This window comes from Podarcis tiliguerta, assembly GCF_965153285.1.
Source record: "Podarcis tiliguerta genome assembly, chromosome: 2".
Classification (NCBI taxonomy): domain Eukaryota; kingdom Metazoa; phylum Chordata; class Lepidosauria; order Squamata; family Lacertidae; genus Podarcis; species Podarcis tiliguerta.
The window spans coordinates 3,705,213-3,717,532 of NC_139535.1; the positions used below are offsets into that span (position 1 = coordinate 3,705,213).

Consider the following 12,320-nt stretch of genomic DNA (forward strand, 5'->3'; position numbering starts at 1 on the left):
CAGATACACACAATGTACAATGGAAGGTACTGGCAAAATGGATTTGTTATCCCTAGAAATTCCGCACACTGGAAGTTGCCTTCCAGTGAGTCACACCATTGATATGTCTGGGCATGGACTGTTTACCTCGGGTGATGCTGTGGTTGAAACCACTGAGCCTCTTGGGCTTGCCGATCAGAAGGTTGATGGTTCAAATCCCTGCGATGGAGTGAGCTCCCATTGCTCTGTCCCAGCTCCTGCCAACCTAGCAGTTTGAAAGCACGCCAGTGCAAGTAGATAAATAGGCACCGCTTCGACGGGAAGGTAAACAGCGTTTCCGTGCACTCTGGTTTCCGTCACTGTGTTCTGTTGCGCCAGAAGCGGTTTAGTCCTGGCTGGCCACATGACCCAGAAAGCTGCCTGTGGACAAACACCGGCTCCCTCCCTTAAGTACATCATCAGAAGACCAGAAAATGCATTTGTTTATGAAAGGAGCAAACATAGTCCATCAAGAATATCAATAGTAAATCAAAAGTGCACTGTACATAAAAAAGTTAGACTACAACTCTATGAGTAAACAATATTGCACACAAGAATTTTAGCATGCAAGATTAAAAATAACTATAGACTTAACCATGCCTAAAACCTACCTTGGTGCACCTACACTCAAAGAACTCCTTAGTTAAAGCTTCCTGCTTTTCCAGCTGTCCTAACAGTATCATGTTCTAGGGAACAAGCTGCTACAGGTTAGGAGAAATCACATCCACGATAATCTAAGATTCAATTCAATTCAATATCCTTTATTAGGCATAGCACACCGCACATTAACATACAAACATCATAGACTGTATAAAATACGGGCTCAGTGAACACAATTTATCCCAGTCCTAATCTTAACTCCAAAAAATAAATCAATGTACATTGATAGTATAATACAACACAACAACAACACCTACCATTAAAAACCACTAAGTATCTTTATCATGGGCCATTCTTTCTTCATGGACAGCACTTAAAAATTCAGCCACTATTAAAGTGATTTGATCATCGCTGTCCGCCAGCAGGTCCTGAACAGTTGGTTGTGTAAAAATCTGCCTATTAAATTTTAGGGCCTCGAATAATTGTCTTCTGGCATAACTGCCAAAATCACAGGAAAAAAATATATGCTCTAGAGTATCGGGTTCCTGTTTTCTGCATTTGCAGAGACGCTCTGATTCTGGGATAGTTAAGTATCTTCCTCTCACTACCACCGAGGGAAACATGTTAAATCTGGCCAACATAAACAGCCTACACGATTCATGTTTCTTCAGATTTGTCATGTATCCATAATCTAAGATAAAACACTGTGTGAGTGAAGTCTGAGCTCAGTCAGGGATCAGTCTAGAATCCCAACCCAGTGTAAAATCACGAAGAACCTCAAGATGAAAAAAGGGGCTTTTTTGCTCTCTTCAAAATCTCATACCTTTCCCCATGCAATATACTGACACCTTAGTCCTCCCTTTCTTAACACAGTCTTGCTTGGTGCCGCAGGATGCCAGAGGCTACCCTAATGATGGGGTGCCAGGAAAGAGGTGAAGTTCATCACTGAAGGCTGCCGGGTCCCCTGCCCCTTGCCATCCCTCAATCGCAGCCCAGCCGGTCTTGCCCAGTCTTTACCCAAACTCTGTTGCCAACCACCAAATTAGGCCACAGCTCCTAACTCTATGCATCCACTTTCAAGGATCTGTTAAGTCACTGGCAGGAAACCTACGGCTTTCTGAATGTCAACATTCCCATCAGCCTCAGTCCTTACGGCCAATGGTTAGTCATCTGGTAATATCTGGTGAACCACACACTCCTCACGCTTGCCTTAAGCAATGTGATAAATCAAATGAAATCATGAGGAACAGTCCTTTAAAAATGATCATCTCCAGGATCACTGTTCATGTTAAGATGACTGAGTGGCACTTATTGTCTCCGTGTTAAGCATTCCATTCATATGTTGGAGCTCTTGGTGTGTTTGTACCATGTGTGTCAGCCACTACATGTATGATCACCCTCCACATGCTTGCAATTCTCCCATCACCACAGGAGAGGCTGGAGGAGGGCAGTGACGCACCATAGAAGATGTCTGGCAAAACTTTCCCATAACCCAGAAGTGTTAAACAACTATTCCCCAGTGGCATATATCCCTTGATATATCAGCTGAAGCTATTTTAAATGCCTCCCTGCCATCACTCTGGTGTGTGTCCTATAATGTCTAGTAAGGTTGCTGCTCCGGCTGAAATTCTTTCCACATTCCATGCATTTGAACGGTTTCTCCCCTGTGTGGCTTCTCTGATGCTTAGTAAGGATACTCTTTGCACTGAAGCGCTTTCCGCACTCCGTGCATTTAAAGGGTTTCTCTCCTGTGTGTGTTCTCTGATGTGTACTAAGCTGACTGCTCTGACTGAAGCTCTTTCCACACTCCATGCAGGGAAATGGTTTCTCCCCCGAGTGCGTTCGAAGATGTCGAGTAAGGTGGCTGCTGGAGCTGAACCTCTTCCCACACTCCATGCACTGAAATGGTTTCTCCCCGGTGTGTGTTATCCTATGTGCATGAAGGCCAGCAAGGTGGCTAAAGCTCTTTCCACACTCCGTGCATCGAAATGGCTTCTCGCCAGTGTGGATTCTCTTATGTGTAGCAAGGCTATTGCTGTGACTAAAACTCTTTCCACACTCCGTGCATTTCAGCGGTTTCTCCCCTGTGTGGGTTCTCAGATGTACAGTAAGGTTAATACTCTCACTGAAGCTCTTTCCACACTCCATGCATTGAAATGGCTTCTCTCCGGTGTGGGTTCGATGATGTCGAGTAAGGTGACTGCTAAAACTGAAGCTCTTTCCACACTCTGCACATTGGAACGGTTTCTCTCCTGAGTGGGTTCTCAGATGTTGAGTAAGGTGACTGCTGAAACAGAAACTCTTTCCACACTCCACACACTGAAACGGTTTCTCTCCTGTGTGTGTTCTTTGATGACGAATAAGTTGAGAATGCCGAGTAAAGGTACTGCCACACTCCAAACATTTAAATGGTTTTTCTCTGGAATGTGTTATCTGATGCCGAATAAGGTGACCACTCTGACTGAAGCTCTTTCCACACTCCAGACATTTAAATGATTTCTGTCCTGTGTGGGTCCTTTCATGTAAAGTGAGGCAAGACCTCACAGTGAAGCGCTTTCCACACCCGGTACATTTAAATGGTTTCTCCCCTGTGTGAGCTCTCTGATGTAAAGTCAGGAGGCTGCTCCAACGGAAATTCTTTCCACACACTACGCACTGAAAAGGTTTCTCCCCTGTGTGGGTTCTGTGATGTGCAGTAAGGTGACTGCTCTGGCTAAATTTCTTTCCGCACACCATGCAGTTAAACGGTTTCTCTCCGGAATGTGTTATCTGATGACGAATAAGGTTACTGCTCTGACTGAAACTCTTCCCGCACTCCATGCATTTAAACGATTTCTGCCCTGTGTGGGCTCTTTCATGTAACGTGAGGCACGACCTCACAGCGAAGCTCTTCCCGCACGCCATGCATTTAAACGGTTTCTCCCCTGTGTGCGTTCTGTGATGTAAAGTAAGGAGACTGCTCAATCGGAAGCTCTTCCCGCACTCCATGCATTTAAACGGCTTCTCCCCGGTGTGTGTTCTCTGATGTGCAATAAGGTGACTGCTCTGACTGAACCTCTTCCCACACTCTCTGCATTCAAATGGTTTCTCTCCTGAATGTGTCATTTGATGACGAATAAGGTTACCTCTCTGGCTGAAGCTCTTTCCACACTCCATGCATTTAAATGCTTTGTCTGCTGTGTGGGTATTTTGATATTTTGGTAAACTACAGGGCACGGTCTTTTCACACTCTATTGGTTTAAATGTGCTCACCCCTGTGTGGATTTTGTAATGTATGTTTAATTGTGATTCATATCGAAATATCTCTCCACACAGTGGACGTAATTTCCTGCTGTTTTCATTGTGATCCTCCTGTGAGATCGGGGGCTCATGGGCATCAATGAACAGAGAAGTAGAGCATATCTTTTCTTCGTTCTCTGACAGGTTTCCTTCATCCTTCTTGAGTTCTCTAAGATCTAAAAACATCTCTTTCTGCGATTCACTCTTCGCTCTTCCCAACGGCACCTCAGAGAGCTCTGTATAATTCCAGTTGTTCTGCCTATAATCTGTTTGTGTGGAGATAGACAAAAGGAAACAGCATTTGAATTTCAAGGCAGAAACAAAGGACTTCCTTTGGGATCAATGGCTTTTTAATGTGCAATGTTTCGTTTTTATATACATTGGAAGCCGCACAGAGCGGCTGGGGCAACCCAGTCAGATGGGCGGGGTACAAATAATAAAATCACCACCACCATAATAAAACCCAAGTAGCTGCTTCTCCAGTTTTAGCATCTTCACACATGGACAACCCCTCCTTTGACTATCCAAAGCTGAAACTGAGGTTGCCTTCTGAATGTGTTAGTCTAAGGCAGGGATGTCCAACAGGTCGATCGCAATCTACTTGTTGAGCCCTGGGAGGTTTTGGTAGATCGTGGGTGTAATGGTTCTAGGGGTTGCTCGTAAGCTTGTCCCAACGTCTGGCTGGATTACCTGAGTGAACCTTTCCTGTCCGGGCAGCCACTCGCCCGTGACCATCTCAATCGCTGGCAGAATCCATCAGTGGGCATTTCTTAAACTTCTTCCAGCAAAGAAGTTATTTGACGCCCAGTCTCCGCCTACTCTCCCTGCGCGGAAGCCTTCTGCGCAAGGAGGGCGTGGGCAGCGGAGGACCCCTTCTCTCCCCGCTGGTCCCCGGCAAGGAGTCATGGGATCGCCTCACCGATTCCCCCATCTCCCCCCCTTCTCCACTGGAGCTACGCTGATTCTCTCCCCCAGAAGATGGGCTGCCTCTCCCACTCCCGGGACGCTCTCTGGGATCCCTTCGGAGCTTGCTCTCTCCCTCGGACACTGATGGCAGTTCCCTGACAGTGGGCTCCCTTTCATTTGTGGTGTCAAAAGAGCATCTGGCCCCGCCCTCCATTCGCACATGATTGTTATAACACAATACGGCGTTTTCACTATGAGGCTGACTGTTTCCTTATCGATCTTTTGGTGAGTGAATTTCCCCCTTTCCCGAAGTTCAACATTTTCAAATCCCCTCCGTAAAAACAAAAAAAAAAGTGGTAGATCACTGCTAGTTTTTTATTCTGTGAGTAAAGAATCATAGACACCAAGAGACAACAGGACTGCTCAAGGTGCCCCAACTATAAAATTGGAGAAATCAAGAGAGATATAGCCGCACCGGCAGCATGTCTCTTCTTTCTCGTATCCAAAAATGCAAGAAGGGCTTTTACACTTGCCAGAAGCTCGGCTCCGCCCTCGCTGGTCCTGGAAGGATCCTTTTAAAAAGTCCCATATGCTCAGAGACTTTGCACCTGTTCATTGGGGGATATAGGAAGCCCAGAGCACTTGTTCTTTAGATGTCCCTTTTATGAAGAGGCACGTAGTGAGACCATTGATCCCCTGCTGGTGAGGTTCGATGACCTCCCGGAAAAGCAAAAATTTGACCTTCTCCTGTTAGGCAAAGATCATAAGATGACCCAGATGGTCGGCAGGTTCTGTGTACAGATCTGTAGGTGCAGACCATCCCCCGACTCAAACTAGTTCGTTAAGAAAATCCCCAAACTCGCTTCCATGGGTGACTCTGGGTCATCTCTGCGGTAGCTTATCTTAAAGTTTTAAGTGTCTATATGCTTATCGCATTTATAAATTTTAAATTTACTGTTGTACATTGTTTTAAATGTTTGTTTTCCTTCTAGGATTGTACCCCCAAAGTATGTTTTATAAGCTGGTCTCCAACCGTAATAAATTATCTATCTATCTATTCTGTGAGTAGATTGCAGTCTCTTGGAGTTCCCTGGTCTAAGGCAATCACAACAAATTTCTTTTAGGTTCGGATCCCACTTTCTGTCACCAGGCAAAGTAGTCTCTGTTTCCACCATTTTCCTTTCAATTCCCCATTCAGAAACTCAACTGTAACAAAGGTGCCAACTTTACACTGGTACTTTAGTGCCAGTTTCTACTTCTGTCACTTTCTTCCTCATAAGGCATCGTTTCAATGGTCAAAGGCCTGGAAACGATGCCTTATGAGGAACGGCTAAGGGAGCTGGGCATGTTTAGCCTGGAGAAGAGGCGGTTAAGGGGTGATATGATAGCCATGTTCAAATATATAAAAGGATGTCACATAGAGGAGGGAGAAAGGTTGTTTTCTGCTGCTCCAGAGAAGCGGACACGGAGCAATGGATCCAAACTACAAGAAAGAAGATTCCACCTAAACATTAGGAAGAACTTCCTGACAGTAAGAGCTGTTCAACAGTGGAATTTGCTGCCAAGGAGTGTGGTGGAGTCTCCTTCTTTGGAGGTCTTTAAGCAGAGGCTTGACAACCATATGTCAGGAGTGCTCTGATGGTGTTTCCTGCTTGGCAGGGGGTTGGACTCGATGGCCCTTGTGGTCTCTTCCAACTCTATGATTCTATGATTCCAGGTCAATCACATTTCCCATAGGCATATTATTCCCTACGTTTGTGACATTTATTTTAAGCTAGCAGAAAATGCTTGCCATCGGTGCACTTTCAAAGGGTCCTGTGCACCATATTGATGAAAAATGGCAAGAGACGTTTTCACGATGGCCTGTAGAGACACTGGGGTTCCTTGAGAGGTGATGGGACCTGGGAAGAGTTTTGAGGGCCATATGGCTTTCCCCATTTCAAGAAGTACCACCTAGCTGACATAGGTAGTAGCCACTGACAGTCTTATCCTCAATGAATCTGTCAAATCCCCCTTGAAAGATGTCCAGGAAGAGATCTCACAGCTTGTTGGGTCAATTTGCCTGGGATATTACTACAAAATGGGGAAATCCTTCAATTCCCAGATCAAAAAGGGCCCCACAACACATCTAGGCAGAGCTACCTGTTGATGTCTCTCCTTCTTTGAGATCCTGGAGAAATGGATATTCTCCCCAGCAGGAGCGGAGGTCTGATTCTTTCAAGGGAACAAAAAATACTAGTTACTTTTTGATCACATCTGTTCCAAGTCAAGCAACTTAAAAGGCGCTTTATTTACTGGTTCCTCGCCTGCGCTTCATCGTAACGTTCCAGACTCAGTTACAACAATATAACATGCACAAAAACAGGTAGGTAGCTACAATTCTAAACCGAGCTCAACCATTCCAAACGGAACAGAACCATATCAGGTCATAAAGGGGGGAGGGCTCTACAAAAGACAAAGGGTGAAAACTCTACACTAAAGATGATAGAGGCATGTCTTCTTCCCACAATACCGATGGCAGCAGAAATACCAGGAGGACCCCCGCCTGCATAAATGGGGAGTCGCCTGTCCCTTGGTTTTCGAACATTTTGGCTCCCAAATGCCGCAAACCCAGAAGTGAGTGTTCTGGTTTGCAAACTATTTTTTGAAGCCAAACGTCCAATGGGAGCTTCCTGCAGCCAATCAGAAGCTGCGCTTTGGTTTCCAAACATTTTGGAAATCGAACGGACTTCCGGAACGGATTCCATTCGACTTCCAAGGTACGGCTGTATTAAGAATTCACTGTACAGTAGTGCCTCGCAAGACAAAATTAATTCGTTCCGCGAGTTTTTTCGTAGAGCGAGTTTTTTCGTCTTGCGAAGCACCACGGTGGGGAGGGGTGGGGAGAAGCAGGGCAGCTGCCGCAGCCGGTCCTTGGACTCACCCGTGCCTTGTAGACACCACGCGACGCGGCTGCTGGAGGGTGGCGGGGCTCAGGAGCGTGACTCCGGCTGCAACGCTGGCTGCTGGCGGCAACGGCTCCTGAGGGGAGCGCGCGAGGGCGGTGGGCAGCGGCGCGAGGCAGCCGGAAGGTCGGCCGGAGGGTGGGAGGGAGCCGGAGGAGCCGTCAGCAGGAAGGTGGGAGGGAGCCGGAGGAGCGGGGAAGCAAGCGTGTGTGCGTGCAGTAACCGTCGCCATGGCAGGAGAGGCAGGGCTGTTTCGTCTAGTGAAGCAAGCCCTTAGAAAAATCCGTCTTGCGAAGCACCTCAGAAAACGAAAAACCCTTTCGTCTAGCGGGTTTTTCGTCTCCCGAGGCATTTGTCTTGCGGGATACCATTGTATAGTGAACCTACACTTACTGTATAGTTTCCCACAGCATTCTCTCACAAATGTACCCACTGGCCCAAAAGGGTGGCAACCCGTTATACAATATGGCAGTATAGAAATACCGGCAGGGCTTCAGAAACAAATATAACACCAGAACAATTGTATGGAATACTACAATATTTTAGGAGGAAATCAATTGCAGCCAAAGCATTAGAGGTGGGAAACCTTTGTGGAGACAAAAATGAACATGGGTGTAATGGTTCTAGGGGTTGCTCTCCCGAGGAAACCAGAGGCCTTTCTCCTGGGCATGGTCAGCCAACAGGTGCATAAGAAGGATAGGACATTTTTTATGTATGCTACAACAGCAGCAAGAATACTCATTGCATAGTATTGGAAGACACAGGAGCTACCCACGCTGGAAGAATGGCAGATGAAAGTCATGGACTATATGGAATTGGCAGAGATGACTGGCAGAATCAGAGACCAGGGAGAAGAGACGGTGAAGGAAGATTGGAGGAAGTTTAAAGATTATCTACAGAAACACTATAAGATAATGAATGTTTGATGACACCAGATTGAATGTAAAAGGTTATTAGTAAAAAGTTTAAAGATTAAAAAAGACCCAATATTTTAAGATATAAGGAAATACAGTTATATTAAGATATTAAAATTATGACAAAATCATATTAAGATAGAGGGAAGGAATTTGCTGATAGAATATATGATCTGGAATACAGGGAAGGGAGGTCTGGGGAGGTTGCAGAAATAAGTTAATGTCAAGAATATAATGAGGATAAAAATTGTTTTTATTTTTTATTTTTATTTTTCTATATTTTTTTTGCTGTTTTGTGTTTGTGTATTATTGTATTTTTTCATTTTTGTTGTGCTGTGGCATATCGTCTCTTACTTTTGTTGCTTTATACTTATTGTAAAACTTAATAAAAATGATTTATTTTAAAAAAAATGGTTCTAGGGGTTGCTCGTGAGTAAATCGGTACCAACACCTGGCTGGGTTGCCTAAGTGAACCTTTCCTGTCCGGACAGCCACTCACCCGTGGCTGTCTCAATCGCTGGCAGAATCCGTCAGTGGGCGTTTCTTGAACTTCTTCCAGCATAAAAGTTCCTTGACGCCTAGTCGCCGCCTACTCTCCCTGCGCGGAAGCCATCTGCGCAGGAAGGGTGTGGGCAGCGGAGGACCCCTACTCTCCCTGCTGGTCCCCGGCAAGGAGTCATGGGATCGCCTCGCCGCTTCCCACATCTGCCCCCCTTCTCCACTGGTGCTACGCTGATTCTCTTCCCCAGAAGATGTGCTGCTTCTCTCCCTCCCGGGACGCTCTCCGGAATCCCTCTGGAGCCCTCCCTCTCCCTCTGGCTCCGATGGCAGTTCCCTGACAATGGGTTATGAGGATAAACCAAGGAGAATATCTGGAGGAGCACAATGAATTCATACCTTCAACATCTATCCATGAAGGAAGTGCCCTTACCTAGAGAGGCCACCATCTCATAATTCTCCACCATGACATCCCTGTGCAGAGCTCTTTGGCCAGGATCCAGCAGAGCCCACTCCTCCTCCGTGAAAAACACAGCCACCTCCTCAAACGCCAAGAATGCCTGGAATAAAAATGAAACACAAATGACCAAAACTGCACTATTATCCCAGTTTGAAAGGAGGAAACAAGTTGACGTTGCTCTATGTGTGGTTCCATTTACTGACTACTAGGTGGCTTGTGAGATTTTGCAGTGCAAACATAGAGAGAAAAAGGAGTATTAATTCAGAGTACCTTGTGAGGTTCTGGGTTTTTGTACATAATATTTTATGCACAGGCATTAATACTCATTAAGGTAAATACAGAGGGAAGTACATTAATAATAATAATTATTATTATTTTATTGTTTATGTCACAACTGTTGGGCTGGATTTCAGCAGACACTCTGGAAGGCTTCCAGTACATTAGAGGAATCAAACAAAATGTTAGGGAGGTGGAATAATAATAATAATAATTTACTACTTATACCCCCCATCTGGCCGGGCCTTCCAAGCCACTCCCAACAGAATATTAAAAAAACAATAAAACAACTAACATTAAAAACTTCGCTAAACAGTTAGGGGGAGTGAGTGAGTTGGGAATATTGGTAGTGACTGGCAACTGGATATGAGTTTGAAAAGGAGTTTGAGCGCTGATGGTGAGACTGTCTGCAGTTCAGTTCAGAGTCAAGCAGAGAGTTGTTGAGAGTGGAGTTTGGGAGATGGTGTTGGACGACTTGCTGGTGGATGTGAAGCAGAGCTAATTTATAGTATAGCTTCAGCTATACTGGGGGACAGGGGGTGGGCTGGTGTGGAGGACTCCCTGGTCCTGAATAGGGTAACTGTGCCCCTGAAGGACCAGGTGCGCAGCCTGGGAGTCATTTTGGACTCACAGCTGTCCATGGAGGCGCAGGTCAATTCTGTATCCAGGGCAGCTGTCTACCAACTCCACCTGGTACGCAGGCTGAGACCCTACCTGCCCGCGGACTGTCTCGCCAGAGTGGTGCATGCTCTGGTTATCTCCCGCTTGGACTACTGCAATGCGCTCTACGTGGGGCTACCTTTGAAGGTGACTCGGAAACTACAACTAATCCAGAATGCGGCAGCTAGACTGGTGACTGGGGGCGGCTGCCGAGACCACATAACACCGGTCTTGAAAGACCTACATTGGCTCCCAGTACATTTCCGAGCACAATTCAAAGTGTTGGTGTTGACCTTTAAAGCCCTAAACGGCCTCGGCCCAGTATACCTGAAGGAGCGTCTCCACCCCCATCGTTCTGCCCGGACACTGAGGTCCAGCTCCGAGGGCCTTCTGGCAGTTCCCTCATTGCGAGAAGCAAAGCTACAGGGAACCAGGCAGAGGGCCTTATCGGTAGTGGCGCCCGCCCTGTGGAATGCCCTCCCAGCAGATGTCAAAGCGATAAATAACTACCTGACATTTAGAAGACATCTTAAGGCAGCTCTGTTCAGGGAAGTTTTTAATCTGTGATATTTTACCGTATTTTTTGTTTCTATGGAAGCCGCCCAGAGTGGCTGGGGAAACCCAGCCAGATGGGCGGGGTACAAATAATAAATTATTATTATTATTCAGCATTTTAGTAGTTGCATCTGCATTAAGATAACAAAAGTCTGAAACAAAGCTGTAGTAGCTACTTGCCCCAAAGTGGAAAGAGGTAGAAGTCCCAGCAAAGGAAGGATGGATACAAAAACTTATGGAATATGCAGAAATGACGAAACATACCGGAAGAATAAGAAATCAAGATAACAAACTTTTTATAAAAGAATGGAAATGGCTTACTGAATATTTACAGATAAAATGCAAACAGATAAAACACATTGGCAGGATTATTGCAATAACCTGCAGTTTCATAAGAGTATATATGTAAAGTAGATGAGTAAATGAGCAAATTAAATGAATTTGGATATGCAGAAGATATTTACAAAATTAATTTAAGGAACCGCAGAAAGAAGGAGAAGGAAGTCAAACTTTGAAATGTTAAATTGATTGCGAAACTAATGAAATGCATAAACTGGAAAAGTATAAATAAAAACTTCAAACAACAACAACAACACAGTCTGAAGCAAAGCGCTCCTAATCATGCAACCATTGTTATTCATTTGTATTCAGTAAATTCATTGTATTCCACCACATGCATAATATTTCATTATGTGGGAATGGAGTACAGTGGTGCCCCGAAAGACGAATGCCTCGCAAGACGGAAAACCCGCTAGACGAAAGGGTTTTCCGTTTTGGAGGTGCTTCGCAGGACGAATTTCCCTATGGGCTTGCTTCGCAAGACGAAAATGTCTTGCGATTCCTGGGGGTTTTTTCCGCTCCCCACCCCCTTTTTCTAAGGCACTAAGCTGCTAATAGCCTTTTAGCAGCTAATCCGCTAATCCCTTAAGCCTTTAATAGCCGCTAATAGCCACTAAACTGCTAATAGCGCTAATCCGCTAATGGGCTTGCTTCGCAAGACCAAAAAACCGCTAGACGAAGAGACTCACGGAACGGATTCTTTTCTTCTTGCGAGGCACCACTGTATTCAGATAGGATATGTGGTGGCAGGAGGAATGGAAGAAAGGTTCTAGAAATTCCCACCAAAACCCAACTCTGAGCTGTACATCTTGTTAAGGGAATGCCAGGACATCTCAGAGCAAGGGTGTGAGTAGCACAACAGCCCTCCCC

General features: G+C 45.6%; 1 protein-coding gene across 4 annotated transcripts in view; it reads right to left on the minus strand.

The window, feature by feature from the left end:
* Positions 1–1,310: 1,310 nt before the first annotated feature.
* Positions 1,311–12,320, minus strand: part of LOC310670217 (uncharacterized protein) — a 14,002-nt gene continuing 2,992 nt past the window's right edge. For all 4 annotated transcript variants that reach the window (XM_083425121.1, XM_083425118.1, XM_083425120.1 and 1 more), the window contains 3 exons: positions 9,594–9,720; positions 6,946–7,017; positions 1,311–4,163 (listed from right to left, as the gene is read on the minus strand). In XM_083425121.1, coding sequence (XP_083281247.1) covers positions 2,170–4,163; positions 6,946–7,017; positions 9,594–9,720 — 2,193 coding nt within the window. In that variant the 3' untranslated portion in view covers positions 1,311–2,169. The remainder of the gene's footprint in view (positions 4,164–6,945; positions 7,018–9,593; positions 9,721–12,320) is intronic.